We start from the raw sequence: 27,500 nt of genomic DNA, 5'->3' as shown, positions 1-27,500 counted from the left end.
TGTTAGTAATAGCAGTAGTGTGTGTGAGAGTGTGTGTGAGTGTGTTTGTGTGTGTGTTAGTGTGTGAGTGTGTGTGTGTGTGTGTGTGTGTGTTAGTGTGTGTGTGTGTGTGTGTGTGTTTGTGTGTGGTGTGTTAGTAATAGCAGTAGTGTGTGTGAGAGTGTGTGTGAGTGTGTTTGTGTGTGTGTGTGTGTTTGTCTGTGTGGTGTGTTAGTAATAGCAGTATAGTTTGTGTGTGTGTGTGTGTGTGTGTGCGTGCGTATGTGTTTGAGTGTGTGTATGTGTATGTGGTGTGTTAGTAGTGGTAGTCTTAAATCTAACGTCTTTCCACTGTAAGTGATATGAGTGGGGGAAGTGGCGGGGGGAGGGGGGGTGGGGGGAGATGGGAGTGGCACAGGAAATGAAGAGTGAAGGTCCTTGAGGAAGATAATGCATGTAGACCTGCACAGGGGGTGTTTGTGTGTGTGTGTGTGTGTGTGTGTGTGTGTGAGAGAGCATGTGCATGTGCGAATGTGTGTGTGTGTGTGTGTGTGTGTACACGTGCGTGTGTGAGTGGAGTGTGTGTTTGTGTGTGTGTGAGTGTGTGTGTGTGTTTTACATGTGCATGTGTGAGTGTGTGTGTGTTTGTATGTGTACATGTGCATGTGTGTTTGTGTGTGTGTGTGTGTGTGTGTGCACGTGCATGTGTGTGTGTGTGTGAGTACACGTGCATTTGTGAGTGTGTGTTTGTGTGTGTGTGTGTGTGTGTGTGTGTACACGTGAATGTGTGTGTTTGTGTGTGTGTGTGTGTGAGTGTGTGTTATTATGTGTGCTAGTGTGTGTGTGTGCGTGTGTTTGTGTGTGTGTGTGTGCTTGAAAGTGAGAGAGAGTGAGAAAAATAGAGAGAGTTGCGGCTGTGTGCGTCTTGAGCTGTTCTGTGTTTCAGCATGTTGGCTTTTGATATATGAATATTGTTTTAAAGGAATTTTGAAGTCTAGATGTCTTCTCACATCTCAGCAGGTTGCTCTTTGATATGTGATTATCTCTTGTATCTAAAGACCTTGAAAGTCATGTTTATCTCTTGTTTCAAAGGAGCTTGAAAGTCTTATATTAGATAAATATTTATTGTTTTTTAAAAGAACTTTGAAAGTGGTATGTGAGTTTTTCTTGTTTTCAAAGACTTGGAAAGTTTCTGTGATATGTGATTTATCTGTTTAAAGGATCTTGAAAGTGATATATTATTTTTTCTTCCGTTAACAGTTTGATAAATCTTGAAAGTGTCTTTGACATGTGACTTAATTTTGTTTTAAGACCGTGAAAGTTGTTCTGTGTTTCTTTTTTTTTATATGATTTTTTATTCCTTCTTTTTTTGGCATACAGTACAACATGCGTAGCATGTAAAAAAGAAAAGAAAAAAGAGCACTTGTAATGAAAACCATATCATTATTACGAAAATTAGATATCTAAGTTGTACATCATGTATCAATTTTTTCTTTTGATTTTGAAACAAACAAAACATTGTTCGTTTATTCATTTATGGTCTGTTCATCTAAGATGATGATATTAGACTGACAAAACAAAGGGTAGATACAGCACATATAATGAAGATCATATATTACAGATATTCAAGTTTGAAGTTGTACATTATGTATCAAATTATTTTTTTCCTTTTGATTTCATTCAACAAACAAAAACGAAGGGAAGACAACCACGCACACTCAGACACAGCTGTTCAGCGCTTGACGTTTAGTTTATCTGAGGAGCGAACTTGACCCTGCATTCAACTCAGGAGGGAAAAGCGCCGCCTAAAAATAACACGCTACCGCCGGAAGGGTTGGAGCTTTAACTTGGAAGAACTGAGAGCACAAAACGCTACGACTTCTCTTTCACGTTGCGCCTCCAGCCGTTATCAGCTGTTGGGAGGGAGAAAGACCAGTGTGCTGTTCCGCGCGATGGCAGCGGCCACAGGGAGAAAACAACACCTCTTCGTTAACTTTTGATAACACACTGCTTGTCAACGCAATCGCTTAATAAATAGTATGGTTTGAAAGAGCACAGTCTTAGCTTTAAAACGATAGGAAACTCAAATGTGAACATCCGATTATTTTTCTCAGGATAACTGTTTGAAAAAAGCAGGTATGCTTACCACCAGTTTGGTAACATGCATTTTGACACATTTTTAACACACTGAATCTAATCTCACATATTTCGCTCAACACAGACAATACATTCCATGCACAGCATTACACATCAGCATGCCTCTCACTAACCTGTGTTGATGGCTGGAAATTCTGAAGGAAGCTGTGGCGTGTTAAAGATCACAACTGTTTTGCAGCTTGTACAAGTACTCCACAGGCACACTGATTCAGTCATTCACGCACATTGAAGAAAACCACAGCCACGTGTATGGGGTGTGGATGGCAGTTTGTTCTGGCGGTTTGTAAGAAAAATTCCTGCTGGTTTGTGTGTGTGTGTGTGTGTGTGTGTGTGTGTGTGTGTGTGTTAAATCTAGAACTGTTAAAATGGTAGTCTTCATCACACAGTCATTGGCAGTAACCACTTTGTTATTCTGCCAGAAGTAAAGACTGACACAGCATTAAAAAGTACTTGCCATAAATTGCCTATCACGTGGTCAAGTGTGGAGCTGCAAGCAGGTTACTACTTTTCACTCTTCACCCCCAGCAAGCTGGAAGGGCTAGCTTGCCCTGACTCTACGTAAGGCAGAGCCTGGCCACACATGCACGAAAAAAAAAATAGTGAGTTGGGAAAGGGATACAGAACTGGGGTGGTGAGAGGGGAGGGGAGAGGGATGGGGGTTCCAGATGTGAGAGAGGGGGCAGGGGTGGTGACGTAAAGAGAGAGAGAGATGAATGAGGTTGAAACAAACAAAAAAAGCAGAGAGAGAAATATATATATATATATATATATATATATAGAGAGAGAGAGAGAGAGAGAGAGAGAGAGAGAGAGAGAATGTTAAGTATTTAAGGTGAGGGAAAGAGTGGGAAATTTCGGTAAAGGAGGTAAAATGAGAGATATGAGAAAGGTGGGGTGAAAGTGGTGGGAGGGAAAAGACAGCTTGAGAGAGAGGCTTCCTTTGCACTTGGATGAATAGAAAAACAAAAAGTAAACAGGGATGCGAGCATGTAACTGACAGAAACCAGAAAGGGTGTAGGGGTAAGGGAGGGCAGACAGATAGGTGGAAGAGGTGGAGATGGAGGGTGGGAGAGCAGCAATTCAAAGGGATCAGTATTCTTTGGCGTTCTTTCGTTCATGTCACTTACACTTGTTTGGCCTTTGTTTCTGCTGTAGACTGCAGATGTGGAGACACTATTGTCATGTGTTCTTTTATCAATATCCTGAGCTTTTCAGCTGGGTTTTTGACACCTCTGACTCTGACTTTAAGTTCGTTGATGAAGGCATGCGTTTCTTCCCCTCCCTGCTCTCCAAATAATCCCAACCCCAGCTTGAATGCGTGTAGAAAATCTATGCAGTGAGCTTCTAACATGTGCTGTTTGGGTGTGATTCTGACCTGAGGGAAATGTTTTCTGTAAAATGCCATGTACTCTGAGATGTACCTGCTTGCCTCTGTGATGTCAGTGTCTGAGACAGGGAGTGTGTGAGAGATGGCCTTGTGCACTCGTGCATAGAGAAAGTTCAGCTCTTTGTGTTTTTCTGCCATGTCATGCGCTTTGTTGTGGAGATCCAGACTGTCTGTCAGCTGATATGTTTTTCTGACAATGCTGTGACAAATGTTCTCTGTAGTCTGCTCTTGTATGTATTTATTGCAGTGGTTGCCAACAAAACTTCTGCCATGGTATGCTTGTATAGTGATGTTGTTTTGTTTGAGAGCTTCATCTAAACCTGCAGCAACGGGACCTGAAAGGGGTGGTAGTTCTGTGAACTGTTGTGTTTTGTCTTCTATGCTGTCATACAGTAACCCTATCTTCTCCTCCAGTTCTGTCTTTCTTTCTGTGAAATGTGGTGTGTTTTCTTCAAGGAAGGCTAGTTGTGTTTCTGCATTCTGTTTTTCTCTTCTATCTTGTTCTAGTGATTTCAAACTACTGACATATTCACCAAACGCACTGTTCTCTTCAACTGCAGAATCTTCTGCAGCCAATGTCAAGGCGATTTGTTGGTCAAGGGCGTGACACTCTTGTTCCAAGAGTGTGTGGTGTTTTTTGACCACGCCCAGCATGATGTGCAGGTATGGAGGTGTGACCTGAGTGGGCTCTATGTCAAACAATGGCTGATGACAGACATTGTTGAAAGCACGGGCAAGTTTTTTTATTTTCCCCTCGGTGTTTGAATTTTCTGCAGTCAGCCTTGATGTTGTTCAGCGTTCTTCTGGGAACTTGTGGCTGTGCAGCAGGGGCTTTCTGTATTTGTGGCTTTGAGGCTGTACACCACAAACAGGGGTGGAAAGACTGGGCCCCAGAAATTCCGAAGACTTTCAGTAGGAAGTCGTAATCCCCAAACAGAAATAACCTAATGCACTTCCCTTTCCATGTCATTTTGCTGAGCTTGTCTAACTGATCTTTGTATGGCTGCAAAACTGTCTTGAGGTTTCTGTGCGAGTCAGAAGCATTGACAATCGCCAATAAAAAGGTGTTGTGCTTTGAATTTGGTGCCTTGACATTGGCTACCTGAAGCATGAACTTAAAACTACCTCCCCCATGGTCCCCTCCCACTTTCATGTAGATTTCATCCTCAGGGATGGCACCTTCATGCCAGTACAGTTGGCCTTCTTCTTCATACTGATCCAACAAAGAAAAAACGAATCCTGCTAAATCATCACCACCAACATAGCCTACAGGAACTGACTCTAATTTCCCTTCATTTTCCAAGTGTTTGTCTTCAATGCTGATCCCTCCACAGAAAAGGCTGTCCTGAAATTTCCTTTCCTTGTGTTCACTTTGAACACTAACACCTATTGACTTGAGGAAACGTCTGTGTTTTCTGAATTTGTTCCAGCTTAAACCTAACCTTGTACGCAGAGCTGAACCTTCTTTGCATGAAATAGATGGTGTTTTTATTCCAGCAGCACTGAGGAGTTTTTGTTGCATACGTTTTGATGATGTTTTTATTTCACTGCTTTGTTGTTTGAGTGAGTCGTCTGCTGAACTGCCTGAAACATCATGTCTAATTGTGTGAATAAGTTTTGCTCTTTTTCTACGAAGAGGTGATGTTGCTTGCAATGACGCTTTCCTGGGAACGACTATCTTTTTGAATACTAAAGGTTGGCCCTTTGTTTTACACCGCAGTGTTGTCCTGTCCCTTGACTCATCTACCAACATTTTTGTGAGGTGTGTGTGATACTCAGTCTCCTCTCGCGTCAATGGAAGCGTTATGTCAGGCACAGGTCTCAGTTTGTTTTTCTTAGGGGTGGGGGTTCTACACAACAGCTGTTTGAACGGAGATGTTGCTGTGTCAACAAATTTTGGTTCTTCCAAAGAAGTTTGTGATATGTCTGGGTCTGCCTTGGCTTGTGTGATCTGATTTTCTGGTATGGGTGATGTGTTTATATCCACTGCTTCATGCTCACGCTGTGTTCCTTTCAATGGGGTTGATGTGCGAGTATCAACCACTGTCGGCCCACTGTGCGTTTCCGTCATTGTGGTTGACATGTTTACATCAACAGCAATAGGCTCACATTGTTTCTCTGCCAGCGTGTCTGTCTGTGTATCAACCACAGCAGGCTCACACTGTTTTTGGATAATTGTGGTTGAAGTGTGCGGCAGAAACACTGATGTATCACACATTTCTTGTTCTAATTTTTGCTTTTTGGGTCTGCCACCTTTTCTCACAGGCCTGCCTGCCCTTTTCTGACGTTCAAACTGTGAACACACAGGACACTCACTGACTGACAAGCGAGAGTCATACACAACCCACAGTTTAGCAGCATTGTCTATTTGTGTTTTGGCATTTCTCAGTGATGTGGATGAGGGGATGTGTTTCATTGTCTTAATTCTGCTATGACACTTTGAACACAAGGTTCGAGAATGGGTGTCACTTTTATCAATGGCTAAATCAATGTCATGAAATGTTTTTAATTCCAGTGCCACCCTTGTACACATCACAGCATATGGGTCAGTTCTTCTCTTGGAGCGTTCTCCACAAATTCTACACAATGAATGTAACCGCTCAGTATGAAGTGCTTCTGAGTGTGATGGCTCCATACTATAATTCAAAAATACAGAGAAAAGAAAGGAAATGAAAGAAATGGCACAAAAAAGAATGAATGAAGGACAAAACTGAGAGAGCAGGAAAAAAGGAAAGAGGTAGAGAATATGTGTGCAAGACAGACAGAGCAATAAGAGGAAAGAAACAAAGAAGTGCAAAAAGAAAGAAAATGTCAGAGAGGGGGGCGAGCAGAGAGATGAAAGAAAAAAAGAGTGAAAAAGAGAAAGAAGAAAACATAAATAAGAGATGAAACAGGAAGAATGGGTGATGAGAGAGATTAATGAAAGTAAGAAGGGCGTGGGAAGAGAAAGGGGTGGGGGTGAAGGGGTGAGAGAAACAGGAAGAACAAATGAAAGAAATAGGAAAGATAAACAGAAAGGATGACAGAGAGAGAGAGAGAGAGAGAGAGAGAGAATAAACAGAAACAAAGAACAACAGGAGATGGGAGGTGAAAAAGAAACAGTGAAATAAAATAAAATAAAAAAAAGAAGAAAGAACGAGAGAATGAGATGGAAGAAAACAGGATGAAAGAAAGAAAGAAAGGGATGAAGGAGAGAAAGAGAAGGAAGGAAACAGCATGAAAGAAAGAGAGGGAAGAAAACAGAAAGAAAGAGAGGGGAGAAAGCAGCACTGACGAAAGAAAGAGAGAGAAGGAAACAGAACGAAAGAAAGGAAGGGATGAAGGAGAAGGAGAGAAAGAGAGGGAAGGAAACAGCGCGAAAGAAAGGAAGGGATGAAGGAGAGAAAGAGAGGGAAAGAAACAGCACGAAAGAAAGACAGGGAAGAAAACAGAATGAAAGAAAGGAATGGAAGAAAGAAATGTGAGAGAACAGAATGTGAAGGAAAACCAAACTCACGGTACTTCTGCTATGAAAAAAACCACACCACCGCCAGTCACAATTGTCACCACAGTTCTCTCAAGTAAATGCTGCTATCTTAAAAAATATTTACCAGCCAAGGAAAGTACTACCACCATCAAAAAGATAAGTGTCCGCTCTTTCCAATGGTGCAAAACATTAATGCCGCAGAAATACGAGTATGCTCACCAGCCCGCTCAAAAGAGGCGCGCAAATTGCCACGCTTTAATAGAAGACAAAGAAGGGTCAGTGACGGGTTAGCAGGCACAGCAGCTGGTACTTATCAGTGCAGTGTCTGGCACTATCAGGCCTTAGGAGGATCTCGCAGTCAGCTAAGTGTGTGGTTCTGCTTATAGCCTGGACAGCAGTGCAGAAGTTTTCTTCTTATCATTTATTTATTTATTTATTTATTTATTTATTTTTGTATCATTATTACAAATATTCAAGTTTGAAGTTGTACATCATGTATTTTTTTCCTTTTCATTCACAAATGAAACAAAGGGAAGACAATCACACACACACAGGAGAGTTTTCTTCTTTTTTTATTTATTTTTGTATTTGTATTTGTATTTCTTTTTATCACAACAGATTTCTCTGCGTGAAATTCGGGCTGCTCTCCCCAGGGAGAGCGTGTCGCTACACTACAGCGCCACCCATTTTTTTTTTTTTTTTTGTATTTTTTCCTGCGTGCAGTTTTATTTGTTTTTCCTATTGAAGTGGATTTTTCTACATAATTTTGCCAGGAACAACCCTTTTGTTGCCATGGGTTCTTTAAACAAAACAAAGGGAAGACAGCCGCGCACACTCAGAAGTTTTATTCTTGATTTTTTTTTTTATCTTCTTTTTTTTTTGTTTTTGTGGCAGCTCTTTTATAGTGGAGCGACAGCCCGACCAGGTGGTTCTGGAAGGCTCGCGGGTCGATGCCACCACTCGCCTGCTGGTCGCCAGGAAGCTGAACCTTCCCACGCCCCTCCCCAAGGTCACTGTCTCTGCCCTGAGGTACTGTGTGAATAGAATAGATTAAAAAAAAAACAAACCAACAACCAAAAAATCATTTGTCATGAAACCTTAAGGTTTATAAGACACAAGTGCAATAGTAAATGAATGAATGAAAAATACACAATTAATCAGTTAATGCAATAAATTGCAGCAGCATTCATAAACAAATTTTCCTGATCTTGTTTGTATATATTCATCATCTGTTAGCATCACCTGACTGGGAACATTTCCTGTGTTATTCGAATTTTGATTATCTTTTAAAAATTGTGTGCGTATGGAGTGGGGGGGTTTCCGGGGGGAGGGGATGTGTGTGTGTGTGTGTGTGTGGGAGGGGGGGGGGGCAGCGCTACACCGTCACAGCAATGCACAACAATCATAACGACAACACTACACGGTACTACCATAACAGCAGCACAACAAAGACACAACACAACATCAACAATGTTTATGTATGTTTGTGTGTGTCTATGTGTGCGTATGTGTTGAGGGTAGCTGTTTGGTACACATGTATGTTAAAATGTATGTATGCATTGTGTGTGTGTGTGTGTGTGTGTGTGTGTGTGTGTGTGTGTGTGTGTGTGTGTGTGTCAAAATAGTGGTCCCTGTCTCTGAAGTGTTTGTGGTATGGTGTGGTGAGGTGTTTGTGGTACAGGTATGGTGTTGTTGGTGGTGTTGTTGGTGTGGTGTTACGTGGTGTGGTATACTTTTGTTGTGCTGTTGTTGCAGTGTTGTGTTGTGTCAGTGTTGCGCACAACACAAGACAACACAAGACAACTCTGTACCACCCGCACAAGTTATGTTGTGCTGTTGTTGCGGTGTTGTATTGTGTCAGTGTTGCGCACAACACAAGACAACACAAGACAACTCCGTACCACCCGCACAAGTTATCCACAGGGATGATGGGTTGTGTTGGCAGTGAAGACCAGGCGAGGCAGTGGACACGTGACCCCAGCCTGGCAGGCCAACAGACGACCAGCGTGGTCCTCAAAGACGATGAGGCCGCCATGGAGTTTGTCCGTATCGGTGGGGGAGCAGGAGGGGCAGGGGGGACCACACCCACCACCTCCACCTCTTCCTCCTCCTCCTCCTCCTCTCCCTCTCCCCCCCACTGGCCCCTCTCCCCCACCACCCCCTTCCTGTCTTCCTCCCAGCAGCTGCTGCCGCAGGAGTCGCTGTGCGCAAACTTCCACTTGCAGTTGGTGTCTATTGGGATCAAGTCTCGCAGGGGACAGGAGGTAATAATAGAATGTATATAGCACCGAATCTTGTGCAGAGACAAATCAAAGCACTTTCACACCAGTCACTCACACACATGCATAACACTAAAGAGGTAATAATAGTGATGGTAATAATAATATTTATATAGCACTGAATCTTGTGCAGAGACAAATCTAAGCGCTTTAACACCAGTCACTCACATGCATGCATAACTCTAAAACTGAAGACAAGGAAGAGGCAGGGGAGGGAGGCTTTCTTGGGAAGAGGTGGGTTTTTATGCCAGACTTGAAAGAGCTGAGTGCGGAGACCTGATGAAGCGAAAGAGGAAGTTCATTCCAAATGCAAGAGACAGAGACTTTTTTTTTTTTTTTTTTTTTTTTTTTTAGGAGAAATCAGTGGATGCCTAAAAGTTCTGCAAATGAGCACGATAGTTTCAGCATCCCTGGAAGGTTCTTTCTATTATTTTTTTTTCTTCTTCTTTTTTTTTGTTTTTGTCTTTTGTATCTCCCCTTTTTTTTTTGTCTTTTTTATCTTTTTTTTTTTTTTTTTTTTGTTCCTTCCATCATTATTTTTCTCCTTTGTTTTGTCTTTTCTTTCTTTTTTTTCTCATATTTTTAATCTGTCCTCTTCCTAATGGCATGTTCAAACACTTACAAGACCATGCAACATATGTCACACATACATGATGGCTTCACACAAAATCATATTGCCTGAAAGAGAAGCATGGTATACATACACACACACACACACACACACACACACACACACACACACGCCCCCTCACTCTCTCTGTGTGTCTCATTTACTCACTCAACCCCCTCTCTCTCCACAAGCTCTACACCTAAGTACAATAATGTGTATGTGCACACTTGACTTTGAGCAGGGGAATGTAGAAACAGAGGTAGGAGAGAACTGGGCCCCCGCCTTTCTGTGCTCAGCCCCTGTGTGGTTTGTCCGTCGGGATCAACGAGGACCATCTAGTCATCCTGGGGGTGGGAGGGTTGGGATCTGTGGGTGCGCAGATGACTGGTCAGGCCAATCCGCGCCCGGAAGGTTCTGACGCAGTGTGAACAGGGGATGGTGGCGGCTGTCGGGGACTTGCTGGCACTGCTTTTCCTGGCCTGTCTGCGTTGCTCTGCTGCAGCGATTCTGTTGGCCTCACAGGATTTGGCGCCTTTGTGGACAGCTGAATGCCACTTTGGTCAGTCCATTGCATTCAGCTCCCATGTGTCGTGGCTGATGCTGAAGGCCTTCAGAGTAGCTTTCAGAGTGTCTTTGAAGCACTTCTTTTGGCCTCCATGGGAGCGCTTGCCATGTTGGAGTTCGCCATACAGCAGTTTCTTGGGGAGCCGGTGGTCTGGCATGCGAACTACATGGGGGGCGGCCTGCTCAGCGCAGCTTGGCCTGCATCAAGATGATGTAGATGCTGGGCAAGTTTGCACGAGAGAGCACCTCTGTGTCAGGGATCTTCTCTTCCCGCTCAGCCCCAAGACACAGTGGAAAGGAGTTCACTGCCCCATGCTATGGGATCTTTAACCTCTGAAGAACCCACGGCAACAAAAGGGTTGTTGAAAAATTCACTTTGGTAGTAAGACAAATACATTTGCAGGCAGGGAAAAAAAAGGTGGGGGAGAGCAGTCCAAATTTCATGCAGAGAAAGCTGTGGTGACAAAATGTAATGTGATGTATTTTAGTTCAATACAATTCAGTGCAATACAATGCAATGCAGTACAATGCAGTGCAGTGCAGTACAGTACCAAACCCTTATTTTTTCTCCATTGTCTGTGAGGGTCTGGGCTCTATTACTGGTCTCACCCTTTCTCCCAAGTCTGACTGGAAAGTCAAACTGATGGTCTGGTCATTCGGATGAGACAATAAGACGCAGGTCCTGTGTGCGACACACATTTGGCGCACTGCAAAAGAAGCACTGCAACAAGAGTGTTGTCCTCTGGCAGAACTTTGCAGAAGAAATCCACTCATAGGTACACAGATTTATATGTGTGACAGAGTTAGCTTGGCAAGGGGCCTATAATTTTGAGTTGGAGATATTTAAAGAATTAAATATCCTTGCTCGCAAGCGCCAAGTTGAACAAAGTACACTTGGGTGGTAAAGGGGTGTTGTTTAGGAATTGATTTAATTTGGATCAAAGAATTGAAACATTAAAAGGAATCATTTTGGATCTATTTTGTGATGGATCTTTATCCTGACATAAGAATATTCTCAAGGAACAAAATCATGTCGGCGACGCTACTTTTGTAGCCATGGTCCCGAGTGGTGTATTATTATAAAAGGGGTACGGTACAAAAGAATTAATAATGATTATCTGAATTAAAGGGTAGAAAAGAATCCCTGTGCAGGCCAGTCACAAAAGGGTTTTCTGTTCTCTTATTCTCATCTTCTTTTAACTATTGTAAATAAAACAATAGAAAACCCTTTTGTGACTGACCTCTTCACGTTCCAGGCCTGCGCGGGGATTCTTTTCTATCCTTTAATTCAGATAATCATTACGAATTCTTTTGTACCGAGCCCCCTTTTATAATAGTATACCACTCAGGACCATGGATACAAATGTATGCACTCAAGTCCTAACTTGGAAAGTTTGACTATCCGGCTGACGGGCACAATAGCCAAGTGGTTAAAGCGTTGGACTGTCAATCTGAGGGTCCCGGGTTCGAGTCACGGTGATGGTGCCTGGTGGGTAAAGGGTGGAGATTTTTACGACCTCCCAGGTCAACATATGTGCAGACCTGCTAGTGCCTGAACCCCCTTCGTGTGTATATGCAAGCAGAAGATCAAATACGCACGTTAAAGATCCTGTAATCCATGTCAGCGTTCGGTGGGTTATGGAAACAAGAACATACCCAGCATGCACACCCCCGAAAACGGAGTATGGCTGCCTACATGGCGGGGTAAAAACGGTCATACACGTAAAAGCCCACTCGTGTGCATACGAGTGAACGTGGGAGTTGCAGGCCATGAACGCAGAAGAAGAAGAAGAAGACTATGCAGCTGCTCGGGCATCTACCAGGCAGATGTGGTGTGGAATATTTGGCTTTGTCCAAGTGCAGTTACGCCTCCTTGAGAAACTGAAATTGAAACTGAGACGATGAACACAACAAGTTCTTTGTTGCAGCGTGCTCTTGGTACACACGATAGAACCCACAGCAAAAAAAAAGAGTTGTCCCAGGCAAAGTTATGTTGGGTTATCAGGAGGAAGGTGGCAGAATGGTTAAGACGCTCAGCTGCCAATACAGAGAGTCCGTGAGGGTGTGGGTTCGATTCCCGCTCTCGCCCTTTCTCCTAAGTTTGACTGGAAAATCAAACTGAGCGTCTAGTCTTTCGGATGAGACGATAAACCGAGGTCCCGTGTGCAGCACGCACTTGGCGCACTGAAAAAGAACCCATGGCAACGAGAGTGTTGTCCTCTGGCGAAATTACGTAAAATGAAATCCCCTTTCATAGGTACACAAATATGTAAGCATGCACTCAAGGCCTGACTAAGCGCGTTGGGTTATGCTGCTGGTCAGGCATCTGCTCAACAGATGTGGTGTAGCGTGTATGGATTTGTCCGAACGCAGTGACGCCTCCTTGAGAAAGTGAAAGTGAAAGTGAAAAGTGGGAAAAAAAGTGTACATTGTCAGCAAAACAAATACACTTGCAGGTGATGTGTTCTCCCAGGGGAGAGCAGTCTTAATTTCACACAGATTCCTTTTCTTATATATCTTGTGTTTGTAAAATAAACAACAAAAAAAACAACAAAAAACTAGTTAGTAACGTATTTAACTTTTTTGTGTGTGTGTGAAATTTGAGGTTGTTTTTTTTAAACATAATTCTTATTCCTTCTTTTCTTTTTTTGTTTTGTTTTTTTCTTGTGTGTTGTTGTTCAAATAAAGATTGAGCAAATAAAAGAAGCTGCTTTATACTCGATCATGATAATTGTCATATTGATTCCATTTTCAGAGAGTGACAAAACAAAAGTTCTGCTTTCGATTCAAAACCAGTTTCCCCATCGTCCAAGGAATAAACTTAGAGTTGCAGGTATGTGTGTGTGTGTGTGTGTGTGCGATTTGTGCTTGGTTTGTGAGTGTGTATGTGTGTGTGTGTGACGTGTGTGTGTGTGTGTGTGTGTGTGTGTGTGTGTGTGCGACTTGTGCTTGGTTTGTGTGTGTGTATGTGTATGTGTGTGTGATTTGTGCTTGGTTTGTGTGTGTGTGTGTGTGTGTGTGACGTGTGTGTGTGTGTGACTTGTGCTTGGTTTGTGTGTGTGTGTGTGATTTGTGCTTGGTTTGTGTGTGTGTGTGTGTGAATGTGAATGTGACTTGTGCTTGGTTTGTGTGTGTGTGTGTGACTTGTGCTTGGTTTGTGTGTGTGTGTGTGTGTGTGTGTGTGTGTGTGACTTGTGCTTGGTTTGTGTGTGTGTGTGTGTGTGTGTAATTTGTGCTTGGTTTGTGTGTGTGTGTGACTTTGTGTGTGTGTGTGTGTGTGTGTATGAGACAGAGAGAGAGAGTGTGTGTTTGTGTGATTGTGTCGATTTCTCCCTGTGTTAAACTGTTGTTGAAGGCAGTGGCAGCTGTGGATTTCTAACATTGGACTTTCATTCTGATGCTCTTTAGCGTCAGGTGATATGGCAACCTGTGGGTAATTTCAGGTGTTATGGTGACCTGTGGTTATGTGGTCAGTGTCAGATGTTGTGGTTACCTGTGGTCAGTTTCAGATGTTGTGGTTACCTGTGGTCAGTTTCAGATGTTACCTGTGGTCAGTTTCAGATGTTGTGGTTACCTGTGGTCAGTTTCAGATGTTACCTGTGGTCAGTTTCAGATGTTGTGGTTACCTGTGGTCAGTTTCAGATGTTGTGGTGACTTGTGGTAAATTTCAGGTGTTGTGGTTACCTGTGGTCGGTTTCAGATGTTACCTGTGGTTACCAGTTTCAGATGTTGTGGTTACCTGTGGTCAGTTTCAGATGTTGTGGTTACCAGTTTCAGATGTTGTGGTTACCTGTGGTCAGTTTCAGATGTTGTGGTTACTTGTGGTAAATTTCAGATTTTGTGGTTACCTGTGGTGAATTCCAGGTGTTGTGATTACCTGTGGTCAGTTTACCTGTGTTGAATTCCAGGTGTTGTGATTACCTGTGGTCAGTTTACCTGTGGTAAATTTCAGGTGTTGTGATTATCTGTGGTCAATTTCTGGTGTTGTGGTTACCTGTGGTCAGTTTACCTGTGGTCAATTTCAGGTGTTGTGGTTACCTGTGGTCAATTTACCTGTGGTCAATTTCAGGTGTTGTGGTTACCTGTGGTCAATTTACCTGTGGTCAATTTCAGGTGTTGTGGTTACCTGTGGTCAATTTACTTGTGGTCAATTTCAGGTGTTGTGGTTACCTGTGGTCAATTTACCTGTGGTCAATTTCAGGTGTTGTGGTTACCTGTGGTCAATTTACTTGTGGTCAATTTCAGGTGTTGTGGTTACCTATGGTCAATTTACCTGTGGTCAGTTTCAGGTGTTGTGGTTACCTGTGGTCAGTGTCAGATGTTGTGGTTAACTATGGTCAGTGTCAGATGTTGTGGTTGCCTGTGGTGGATGTCAGGTGTTCTGGTTACCTGTGGTTGTGTGGTGACTGTCAGATATTGTGGTTACCTGTGTTTAATTTCATGTGTTGTGGTTACCTGTGGTTGGTTGTTGGATGTCAAGTGGTGTGGGTCACCTGAGGTACCTGTGGTGAATGTCAGATGTTATGTTTACCTTTGGTGACTTTCAGGTGTTGTTAATTGTGGTAATTTTCTGGTGTTGTATACATGTGGTGAATGTCAGGTGTTGTGGTGATGTGGTAGGGTTTCAGGTGGTGTGGACACCTGTGTTTGTGTAATGGATGCCAGGTGCTGTAGTTCCCTGTGGTGCACTTCAGGTGTTGACCTTTGCTGAATTTCAGGTGTTGTGGACACCTGTGTTTGTGTAATGGATGCCAGGTGCTGTAGTTCCCTGTGGTGCACTTCAGGTGTTGACCTTTGCTGAATTTCAGGTGTTGTCTTTACCTGTGGTGCTGATCTCCCACACGAATCAGAAGTGTCAAGCACTGGCCACAGTTCTATGGGACAACGCTTTTTCTGTGCCAGTAAGTTGTTCGCATGCTCGCATGTTCGCATACTACTACTATAATAATAATACTACAATGCAGGCTTATATTGCACAGTTCCCCCATCTCCGATGGGGGTCATTGTGCTTTACAATGAAATGTACAAATTTAAGACTAGGTGTCGTAAAATATGTAAAAAAGTCAATACAGTTTCACATGACACTGGCTAACATCAGTACAGACTGAGTGACATAAAAAATATGTAAATTGACACAGGCACCATCACAGTCTCAAATCACACAGGTGCAAGTCACAGCAAAACAAAGCACATCACATTCACCATTGTCAGAAACAAACACCAGGGAACCAGGTATCGTGAAAAACACACCAAAATCATCACAGATGCATATAGATCAACAGAAAGAGCACATCCAGCAACAAAAATCACAGCAAGCATATGTAGATGGAAAGTTTTCAGTGAGAAAAATACAGTTTGAAAAGATATGTTTTGAGTGCTCTCTTGAATGCGGGTGTTGGGGTGTAACGGAGGTGTGAGGTCAGTGAATTCCATTGTTTAGGTGCAACAAAAGAAAAGGAACGTTCACAGTAAGTTTCAGTACGAATCTTTGGAATGGACAGTGTGCACTTGTCATTTGAAGAACAGTTTTCTGGATGGTGAATAGACAGAAAGTAGATCCGAAAGATAGACAGGACAAGAAATTGTGACAAAGGACTGGGAATTTATATTGTATTCATGCTTGAATGGGCAGCCAATGAAGGGAAGCGAGTAGGGGAGTGGTGTGATGACGTTTCTTAGCTTTGAGAGCAAGTCGTGCTGCAGAGTTTACTACAAGTAGTATTACTACTGCTACTCAGAAAGAACAGATCTGAGCACATCACTCCTATTTTGCAACATCTTCATTGGCTCCCTGTCTCACACAGAATAAAGTATAAGATCAGCACTCTATGGTATAAATGTATTCACAAATCTGCCCCTTCCTATCTCTGTGGCTGCCTTCACCTCTACATTCATGTTGCTCTCTTCGATCAGCTTCGAATCCCATCTGTTTACGCATACCCAGATTCAAACACTCCACTGTTGGACGCCGTTCTTTCTTTGTCTCTGGACCTTGCATTTGGAATGAACTTCCTCTTTTGCTTTGTCAGGTCTCCGCACTCAGTTCTTTCAATTCTGGCCGTAAAACCCACCTCTTCCCAAGATAGCCTCCCTCTCCTGCCTCTTCCTTGTCTTCAGTTTCTTCAGTTTTAGAGTTATGCATGCGTGTGAATGACTGGTGTGAAAGCACTAAGATTTGTCTCTGCACAAGATTCAGCGCTTTATAAATACTGTCATCATTATCATTATTATTACTATTACTCCTCCTCCTCCTCCCCTCCAGCCCCTCCACCTAGGTTTCTGTCCTTCCTCAGACATGCAAAATTGAGTTTTTAGGCATTGGGTTGTGTTGGAGAAGTGGGAAACTGAGAGTGCTTACGGATAAGTTTTGAACAAAAACCAAAACCCATGTCTTTTGTGAAGAGCAAAAGTTAGGTGAATGGATGTGATTAGGAAGGTTTTCCTAGACATGAGAAGCAGTTTAAAAAAAAAAAGTCGTCTTCTGCGTTCGTGGGTTGCAACACCCACGTTCACTCGTATATACACGAGTGGGTTTTTATGTGTACGACCGTTTTTACCCTGCCACGTAGGCAGCCATACTCCGCTTTGAATTTTGAATTGAATTGAATGTGTGTGCATGTGTGTGTGTGTGTGCATTGTGTGCATATGTGTATGTGTGTGTGTGTGTGTGCAGAAGAGGGAACCATTTGAGGTACCCATCAATGTCTCCTGGACTCAGCTGCAGGAAGAGCTCAGCATCCGCTGTGAAAAGATGACAGGGAGAGGGTTAACTGCTTCCCACCTGCAGTTCTTGTCTGAAAAGATTTTTCGTGAGTGTGCATGTGTGTGTGTGTGTGTGTGTGTGTGTGTGGTTATGTGTGTGTGTGTGTGTGTGTGTGTGTGTGGTTATGTGTGTGTGTGTGTGTGGTTATGTGTGTGTGTGTGTGTGTGTGTGTGTGTGGTTATGTGTGTGTGTGTGTGTGTGTGTGGTTATGTGTGTGTGTGTGTGTGTGTGTGTGTGTGTGTGTGTGTGTGAGTGTCTGTCAGTGTATGTGACAAGGAAAGGGTTAATTACTTGAATTTTGTGTGTGTGTGTTTGTGTGTGTGTCAGTGTATGTGACAAGGAAAGGGTTAATTATTTGAATTTTGTGTATGTGTGTGTGTGTGGTTATGTGTGTGTGTGTGTGTGGTTATGTGTATGTGTGTGTGTGTGTGTCAGTGTCTGTCAGTGTATGTGACAAGGAAAGGGTTAATTATTTGAATTTTGTGTGTGTGTGTGTGTGTGTGTGTGTGTGTGTGTGAGTGAGTGTCTGTCAGTGTATGTGACAAGGAGAGGGTTAATTATTTGAATTTTGTGTGTGTGTGTGTGTGTGATATGGAAATTAGTATCTCTTTCTCACCAACAGTTCTTTTCTGACACATTCTTTCGTGAGAGAGAGAGAGAGAGAGAGAGAGAGAGTGCGCATGTGTGTGTGAGTGGATGTAACAAGGAAAGGGTTGAATTTGTTCTCCGACTGTTCCTGGCTGATAAGATTTTTTCCTGTGTTAATTAGTGTGTTTGTGTTGTGTGTGTGTTTGTGTTTGCATGTGCACACACTTCACAGCATATGTTTGTATATTTTTTATGTACATATCCATCTTTGTTTGAATACATATGCTTGTTTGTTCATTTATGCTCCGGTTTCATCAGCAAGTGTGTGTGTGTGTGTGTGTGTGTGTGTGTGTGTGTGTGTGTGTGTGTACAGAATTGCCTGGAGGTGACTCATACAAAACAGAAGTCAGCTTTGGCCAATTTTGTGAGGTAATGAATTTTTCTTCTTTTCAGTTTTGCAAAATTGATCAGTATTTATCATTTTATATGATCAACTTCTTTTAGAAACTCGAGTCATTCATTTGAGGCGATGTCTTCTCATATGGGAAACTAAGAAGAAGAATTTTTGCGATGTAGTAATGTGACATATTAATAGTAGCATCTCACCCTTATCAGTGATTGACTTCCCTTGTTTTGTTTTGATGGTTGTTACTTCCCTTGTTTTGTTGACATGGTTACCACCTCCGTTCTGATCAACAGCATCGCCAAAAATCACATTGAAAAGTTGTGGGGCCTGTCCAGGGGTTTCTCGTGTTTTTATTCATGCAGTAACCGTTTGTTGTTTTCCACAATATGATTAATGCGTACCTTGAAAAATTAGTTTTGTAATTTTTTTGGTGTAGTTTATGCGATGTCCTTTATGAACCTTGAAGGATTAGTTTTGTGAGTTTTTTGTTGTTGTAGTTATGTGATGTCTTCTTCCCAGTATGAACCTTACAAATTCAACAATTTCAAGAGAAGCAATGTCATTCCAAGAAACTGGAACGTAGAAGAAAGCATATGTACCTACTGCTGTGGAAAAGACATATCTGTTACTGAAATGCATGTTTTAGGGGAAGAACAACAGTAAAGGAAAAAAAAATGGGTACACCTTTTTTCATGGATGGATTAATCTTACCGTGGATGGAAACTTGTAATTCAAACAGTGTGGGAATGTGCATAAGTCTGTATATATATATATATATATATATATATATATATATATATATATATATATATATATGATAGTCAGTCGTGTCCGACTATGACCATCAGAACAGCAGAGGAGGCAACTGCTGTTCCGACTATTTGGGCTAGAATTTGATTATAGTGGAGAGTGTCTTGCCCAAGTTACATCCCCACTCTCTCGGCCAAGAGGGTCTTAGGACAGTCGGCGTTGGGATGGTTCCCAAAGGCCAGCTAGCCCACAAGGCTGCAGCACTAAGAGCCAGTGCAGTTTTGCCTCCTAGTTTGAGAGTCATAGTCCTTCACAAAAAGACTAAGCTGTAAATGGTTCCCCATTGACTGGAGAAACCATAAGTCTGCAACTGGCCATGGAAGTCAAAGTTCCGAGAAAGCTGGAAAGATGCTAGCTGTCACAAGTGGATGGTGGGCACAACAGCCAAGTGGTTAAAGCTGTGGACTTTCAATCTGAGGGTCCCGGGTTCGAATCCTGGTCAGGGCATGCAGGTGGAGATTTTTTCCAAAATCTCGGGTCAGCATATGTGCAGACTTGTCACTGCCTGCAAATACACAAGCCGAAGATCAAATACACATGTTTAAGATCCTGTAATCCATATCAGTGTTTAGTGGGTTATGAAAAAAAAGCACCTACCTGCGTATACGCAAGCCGAAGATCAAATACACATGTTAAAGATCCTGAAATCCATATGAGTGTTTGGTGGGCTATGAAAAAAAGAACATACTTGGTATGCAACCCTCCAGAAAGCAGAATATGACTGTCTAGGTGGTGGGGTTAAAAATCGCCATGCACGTAAAAGCCTACTCGTGTATGCGAGTGAACATAGGAATGACAACCCATGAACAAATGACAAGGAAGAAGGGGAAGAAGTCACAAGTGAATGTTTGAGACTGATGAAGAAGCTGGAGAGAAAACGCTCACTGTGACTTGAAAGCCCTACAAACCAACTTCATCTCCAGGACAGAATATATGAACGGTATTTACCAGGACAGAAAAAAGGGAAGGGAAGTGCACTTGTGCACCTTCGAAATCTCCTTCAGTCATTGTGGCCATGATGATTGTCGTCATCATGTCACATCAAAAACAGAATTATACAGTGTGTTTGAAAAATTCTTAAGAAAACTCAGTTTGTTCCTGATATTTGTATCAGCAGTTCCTAATGGCATGCAAGACTCCCACTGAGGAAAATAAAAAATCCCTGAAATCTGCATGGTGCAAGCTGACTCAAGTCGGAGCACATTTATAGCACTTTACTACCATTATCATAAACCACACAGAGCACTTCCAGTCTTATGTCTACAGGGATGAGAAAGGCATTTTTTTTCGCTGAAATTTGTTTGTTTGTTTTTCACTGAATCTCTTTTTTTTTTCTTTTTTTTTTTGCTGCCCCATCATCTGCACCGTTTCAGTGGCATTACTCCCACGCCGCTCATTTAGATTCCCCCATACACGGCCACACCCAGGTTCATCCGTCGCAGTTCCAGCGTTGGCAGTCCACAGGGAACCATCAATGTTAGGTCACTAGGAGGCCACACACCAGAGGAGACCCTGCACTGCTGCTGAGTCACTTCGGTGGTGTTCAGTGGTGCCTGTTCTGTTTTAACGTACTTAGGATACCACCTACTAAGCCCCCTACTAACGACAATAATGGCTTAGTCGCGGAGCCAGACTGAGTGAGCGTCCCTCCCAGAGTGGAGACCGCCACCGCGTCCCTCAAATAACAGCTGAATCTCATTTTTACTTTTCGTGGAAATTCACAGAAAAGTGGGAGCCCTACTAATGGTTACATTTTGAGGTAGGCATGTGTGAGAAAGTAACTTTTCATACATGAGGTTAATTGTAGTGTTATTTTATTGATATGAGGTGGTTTTTGACTCACTTGTGTAAACAAAGTGAGTCTATGTTTTAACCCGGTGTTCAGTTGTCTGTGTGTGTTTGTGTGTGTCTGTGTGTCCGTGGTAAACTTTAACATTGCCATCTTCTCTGCATATACTTTGTCAGTTGACACCAAATTGGGCATAAAAATAGGAAAAATTCAGTTCTTTCCAGTCATATTGTTTAAAACAATATTGCACTTCTGGGATGGGCACCAAAAAAAAAAAAAAAAAAATGAAGCCTAATAATTATATGCAAACTGCATTTACTGTTATATTTATATTTTTTGTATTCTCCAGACTTGGCACTTTGATCTGATATTCTGACCCAACAACAAGAGCAGTCATTATTATCATTTTTTGTTCAAGCAGGAACTTCTTTTGCTAAGCATGGAAGTTTTATTTATTTTGCAAACATTTTGGTGCAGGGAGTAAAAAAGGGAAATTACTATGTAATTAATGCTAGGGGACTTAATTTGCTTTAAACTGATCTTTCTCATCGTAAACATTACATTTTGAAATTGTACTCAATACATAAAAAGCTTGGATTTTTTTTTTTTTTTTTTTTTTTTTTTAGCGTCATGCTACAAAATCTTACGATGTAATCATCCACATTTTGCTGTATGAACACCCCCCACCTGCTCCCTCTTCCCACCCCACCATAGCACTACTATGGAATGAATCTTGATGGTGTAGAGTTTGTGAACCTGCTTTATTTTCATGGGAAAGTTGTGACATGTTTTTGTTTTAATTGTGATATTATGCTTAGCATTTTGACAGTCTTTTCTTCTGGCAGATATGTGGACGCTGAAGAACCAAAGCAATCTAAGATTGGAATGCAGTTTAGAATTACTTGTAATTTTTAGACCAAAGGCTCTTGAGTGGAGTGGTGGTCTAGTAGTAACACTTCTGCTCAGGAAGTGAGAGAATCTGAGTGTGTGGGTTCAAATCTGACAGCTGCCAGAATGTTTTTCCCTTCCACTAGACCTTCACAGGTGGTCTGGTCGCTAGTCACTCAGACGAGATTATAAACTGAGGTCGCATGTGTAGCTTGCACTTAACGCACGTAAAAGAATCAAGGGCAACAAGACAGTTGCCTGTGGCATTGTAAAGTCCACTCCACTATACATGTGTAAGCGTGTGTGTACGTTTGTGCTTCTCTGAAGCCTGACTTAACGACACATGAAATGAATGATCAGTGCCTAAAGGCAGCTGTCAGTCAGCTCTACCCAGGCAGGCAGCCTGTTGTACAGTCAACTCCACATTTGTAAAGTGCTAAGCTATCCCTGAAAACGGAGTATGGCTGCCTACATGGCGGGGTAAGAAAACGGTCATGCACGAAAAAGCCCACTCATGTACATTCGAGTGAACGTGGGAGTTGCAGCCCACAAATGATGAAGAAGAAGTACTAAGAGCTTGGCCTCTGATCGAGGACAGGTGCTATATAAGTGTCCATAGCAATCCAGGAAGGGGGAGTCCTGGCTGGCAGTTCGGGGGGTGTCCTCGCTGGACCCTCATGGACACCGTATTGACAAGAAAAGACATCGCAAGGACCAGCCTCAGACCGACAATCAGGACTCCACCACCTGAACACAGCCAGGACACGGCACGGACCATGGACATCGCCGTCAGCCAGCACACAGCAAGGACCCTCCTCGAACAAGACCACAGGACCAACGCCTTGACCATGCCACACCCCCATGGAAAAGACCACAGCCACGAACAACTTGACCTTAAGGGCGTAAAGCCGATAGGTCTTTAAACTCCACTCTACCTCCAGAAAGGGGAGGAAGGTTACGATGTTTATCTGTCAGTACGGTGCCCATGAGGGTCTTGATCTGAATCCCAGTCTCACCCTTTCTTTCAAGTTTGACTGGAAAATCAAAGTGAGCATTTAGTCATTCGGATGAGATGATAAACTGAGGTCCTGTGTGCAGCACACACTAACCACTCTGCAAAAGAACCCATGGCAACATAAGTGTTGTCCACTGGCAAAGTTCTGTAGAAGAAATCCACTCTGATAGGTACATAAATATATCAGCATGAACTCAAGGCCTGACTAGCATAGTGGGTTATGCTGCTGTCAGGCATCTGCCTAGCTGATGTGGTGTCCTTTTTGATTGATTGATTGATATGGATACTTATATAGCACCTATCCTCAGTTGGAGACCAAGCTCTAAGTGCTTTACAAACACGTGGTCATTTACAAAACAGGCTGCCTACCTGGGTAGAGCTGACTTATGGCTGCCATTGGGCGCTCATCATTCGTTTCCTGTGTCATTCAGTCAGATTTCAGGCACGCACATATACACACTCAGACAAACATGTAACATTGAACATTTTATGTGTATGACCGTTTTTGTTTATTCACCCCGCCATTTAGGCAGCCATACTCCGTTTTCGGGGGTGTACATGGTGGATACGTTCTTGTTTTGCATAACCCACCGAACGCTGACATGGATTACAGGATCTGTAACGTGTGTATTTGATCTTCTGGTGTAACGTATATGGAGTCGTTCAAACGCAGTGATGCCTCCTTGAGAAACCTGAGAACTGAAACTGCTTTCAGAGAGCCCTCCCGGACCATAACCATGGCAGTGGGAAGAAGGAGAAGGAGAAGAAGGACAAGGTGAAGAAGGAGAAGACCAACCGACGCTGCACCTTCTGGGACTGGCTGTACGATGCCTTCCGCATGATTGAGAAACACCTGAAGGAGCCGTGGCAAAAAGGGTGTGTGCGTGTGTGTGTGTGTGTGTGTGTGTGTGTGATGCCTTCCGCATGATTGAGAAACACCTGAAGGAGCAGTGGCAAAAAGGGTGTGTGTGTGTGCGTGAATCAGAATCAGAATCAATTTTAATGTCAAATAAACCTTAACAAGGTTTATAAGACACACATGCAAAGTTACAAGAAACCATGCACAAAAAAGCAAAACAAAATAACAGATAATTATTGAAAAAGAGATTGAATCACTCCTGCATGCTATGGCGTTTTTGACAGCAGTTACTGACAAATTTCCTAAGTAGTCCCACAAGTTTGTCTTCCAGTTTTAGCTGAATGGGTTTAATAATATTTGGAAGGTGTTTTTTAATTTTTGTATGAATTCTATTCTAATTTCTTTGTATAATTCGCAGTCATCTAAGAAATGATATTCATCCTCTATTGTTTGACATTGTAAAGATAGTCTCCTTTCTTTTAGGATGTTGAAATATCTGCCTTTTTCCATTGCTGGAAATATGAGAAGCTTTATTACCTTGTTTTGCCAGATGTTCCGTAGCCTTTTCAAAATTGCCTGATTTATGTGTGTGTGTGTGTGATGCCTTCCACATGATTGAGAAACACCAGAAGGAGCTGTGGCAAAAAGTGTGTGTGTGTGTGTATGATGCCTTCTGCATGATTGAGTAGACACCTGAAGGAGCTGTAGCAAAAAGGGTATTTGTTTGTGTGTGTGTGTGTGTGATCACTGCTGTCCTCAAACAGACGCAGCATTTTATGTGTATGACTGTTTTGTTTATTTACCTTGCCATGTAGGCAGCCATACTATGTTTTCATGTGCATGCTAGTTTTGTTCTCGTTTCCATTACTCACCAAACACTGACATGGATTACAGGATCTTTAGCATGCGTATTTGATCTACTGTGTGCGTATACACATGAACGGGATTCAGGCAGAAGCAGGTCTGCACAAATGTTGACCTGGGAGATCAGAAAAATCTCCACCCTTTACCAACCAGGCGCCGTCACAGAAATTCGAACCCAGGACCCTCAGATTGAAAGTCCAATGCTTTAACTACTGGGCTGTCCATCCGTCCATCCATCCATGCATGTTGGAAGGGTTTTGTTATGTTTGCAGTTACGTGGAAGGTTTTGTGAGCAAGGCAAAGGCTGAGAAGATGCTGTTGTGCCAAGAGGAGGGCACCTTTCTCCTTCGCTTCAGCGATTCAAAATGTGGCGCCATCTCCATAGCTGTGGTGGAGAAGAGCAACAATGGCAGTGAGTTGTCTTTCCTTGTGTCGTCAGTGAAGAGTGGGAAAAAAAAAGAAAGATTTTATTTCGACACACAGAGAGAAAGGTGAAGTTTTGATTTCAGTAAGGAAAACGTGTTTTGTGATTCAGTCATGATAACTCAACAAAAGATGGATGTTTTTTTTATTTCAGCTGCCCAGAAATAATATCATTTTTTATGGCAGCAAGGACATTGACTCATGTGATTTTTTGCTTTTTACTTTAATGATAGTTTTTATTCAAATCACAAAAAAATTGATGAAAGTTTTTTATATTCCCCTACAGCCCCCTTCTCCAGAAATGATTAAGTTCTCTCTTTCCAAAGAATACATATTATCAGAAAGTGCTGATGAATACAAACAACAACATAATGATGAATAGTACTCATAGTCTATACTTCTCTCTCGCATGCACACAGGCACACACGCACGCACGTGTGCACATGCACGCAGGTGCTGGAAGGATGAACTAACCAACAGCCTCCTGCACTGATATCATGGCTGTGCAGTGGGCGGGGTTGGAAGGAAGAACTAACCAACCACTGATGATGTCTTTCTGCAGGCCCTGTGGTAACGCATATTGAGCCAATGAAGCTGGACAAGATTGATAGGCAGTGGGCGGAGCTTGAGGGAAGAAATGACCAATCACTGATGATGTCTTTCTGCAGGCCCTATGGTAACCCACATTGAGCCAATGAAGCTGGACAAGATTGATAGGCAGTGGGCGGAGCTTGAGGAAAGAAATGACCAATCAATGATGATATCTTTCTGCAGGCCCGACAGTCTTTCTGCAGGCCTGGTGGTGACCCACATTGAACCCATGAAGCTGGACAAGATTGACAGTCCGTGGGCGGGGCTAGAAGAAAGAGCTAACCAACCACTGATGATGTGTCTTTCTGCAGGCCCTGTGGTGACCCACATTTGAGCCAATGAGCTGGGCAAGATTGACAGGCAGTGGGCGGAGCTTGATGGAAGAAATGCAAATCACTGATGATGTCATTCTGGCAGGACCGATTTTAAGTTTAATGTCTAGGACTTACCAATCCTGTGTGTAATGTCCAGACTTTACCACATTACAGCAGTTGGAGCAAGATTACAGTTTGCTCAAATTGGGAAAAACTGTCTCTCTGTATCCGATCTTCCATGGACTAGCCATTTCGATGTATACACATCCTACATCTGCATTCGTTTGAACGAACGAGTTGTAGAGTGGTTGTGGAGATAGTTGAAAACAATCATTGCTATGAGTTTTGGTAGTTAACGAAAAAGATTTGAGCTTGGGGAGTTGGTGAGCGTTAGTAACATTGCGCTTTTGAGGCATTATTACGTATGCAGATGGTTGATAAAATACGATGTTTGGTGAGTCTTGTAGTTGAAAATTTGTTGCTGACTCCTATATAGTTCTAACAAACGGCGGAATTAGTGTTGATTGTTGTTCTAAGAACAGAACAAGCATGAATTGAGGTTGGTTGTGTTAAAAAAAAAAAGTGTATTGACTGGTGACTGATGGGATGAAAGCATGAAGATACTGAATGGACGGCCATCGTGAGGATATTAAAGAATATTCCAAGATTTGTTGATATGATGACATGCGCGATGAGATGTCTTCTTGTAAAGGGACCTGAATGAGATTGGTGAGATTGATGCAATAGTTTTACTGGTTGTGTAATGAAACAAAAAACCTGTCAAAGGCTTTGCTTGAAGTATATGAATAGTGTGTGTGAATCAGTCATCATCTATACATTATGCGAGTTGTTTTTATATATTTTTTTTGTCAGTGACAGATCTTTCTCATACATTGCTTCTGACCTGCTATGGAACTCCACATTATTGCTCTAGCCAGTGTTATCACCCCTGTGCTTGATAGGTTTTGAATGAAGAAAAGCCATATTTTGTTGTGTGGTATATATAAGACTATGCATTAATTTTGATTGACAATACCCCTTAGGCAAAGGATATGAGCCCAAACTACACCACTTCCACACACACTGTTTACTCCACAGGATACTTGTTAACAGATTACTGTTCAAATTGACAGCTCCCTTTCGTTTTAATTGCATCATCTGGAATGATTTGACTTGACTGTCCAGTAATCTTTTCCAGTCTCGTAGTACTGCGTACAACCTTATTCACTTTATTGAACCCTCAAGCATGGGGGTTTTTGCAGTTCTTTGCATGTGTTTTTCTTTTGTTTATTGACTGTTTGTTTGGTATGGGGTGGGTGTGGGGTATTAATTTGGACAGTGATGTGTGTGGTCTCGTGTTGTAGCGGGCTTGTGTAGTTTTGGTTTTTGCTTCGTATGGTAACTGCTTTGTGCATACGATTTGTTTGTGCTGGTTTGGTGTTGTGTGTGTGGTGGTTGTGCTGTTTCCTTCTTATTGCCTTATTTCATCTTCATATAGTTGTCTTTTCTTTTTTTATTTTTTCTTATTTATTGGTTTTATTTTTAATTGTTGTTGTTATCTTATGTGTATTTTTCTTTTTAGGATTATTATTTATACACAGTCATATTTTCATTAGAGAGATCATGGTCTTCTTTCTTTCTCTCTGGCCCGATACGCTTCGGGTTTCCGACTGGCACATCTCTTGAGAGTGTTTGAGTGTGAATGTGTTATCGAAGGCTGAGCTCCGATACGATACTGAGTGACTTGA

At 42.4% G+C, this 27,500-nt stretch overlaps 1 protein-coding gene across 1 annotated transcript in view; it reads left to right on the top strand.

Annotated features, from left to right (window-relative positions):
- LOC143291743 (signal transducer and activator of transcription 5B-like) overlaps window positions 1-27,500 on the top strand; it is a 54,450-nt gene that overhangs the window by 19,703 nt on the left and 7,247 nt on the right. The window contains exons 11-18 of the mRNA XM_076601810.1: window positions 7,884-8,018; window positions 8,935-9,253; window positions 13,198-13,275; window positions 15,251-15,343; window positions 17,116-17,251; window positions 18,167-18,222; window positions 23,417-23,577; window positions 24,697-24,836. Of these exons, the coding sequence (XP_076457925.1) occupies window positions 7,884-8,018; window positions 8,935-9,253; window positions 13,198-13,275; window positions 15,251-15,343; window positions 17,116-17,251; window positions 18,167-18,222; window positions 23,417-23,577; window positions 24,697-24,836 (1,118 nt within the window). The remainder of the gene's footprint in view (window positions 1-7,883; window positions 8,019-8,934; window positions 9,254-13,197; window positions 13,276-15,250; window positions 15,344-17,115; window positions 17,252-18,166; window positions 18,223-23,416; window positions 23,578-24,696; window positions 24,837-27,500) is intronic.

The sequence above is a fragment of the Babylonia areolata genome, chromosome 17 (assembly GCF_041734735.1).
Source record: "Babylonia areolata isolate BAREFJ2019XMU chromosome 17, ASM4173473v1, whole genome shotgun sequence".
In the NCBI taxonomy this organism is placed as follows: Eukaryota; Metazoa; Mollusca; class Gastropoda; order Neogastropoda; family Buccinidae; genus Babylonia; species Babylonia areolata.
This window is presented reverse-complemented; position numbering and strand designations above follow the sequence as displayed.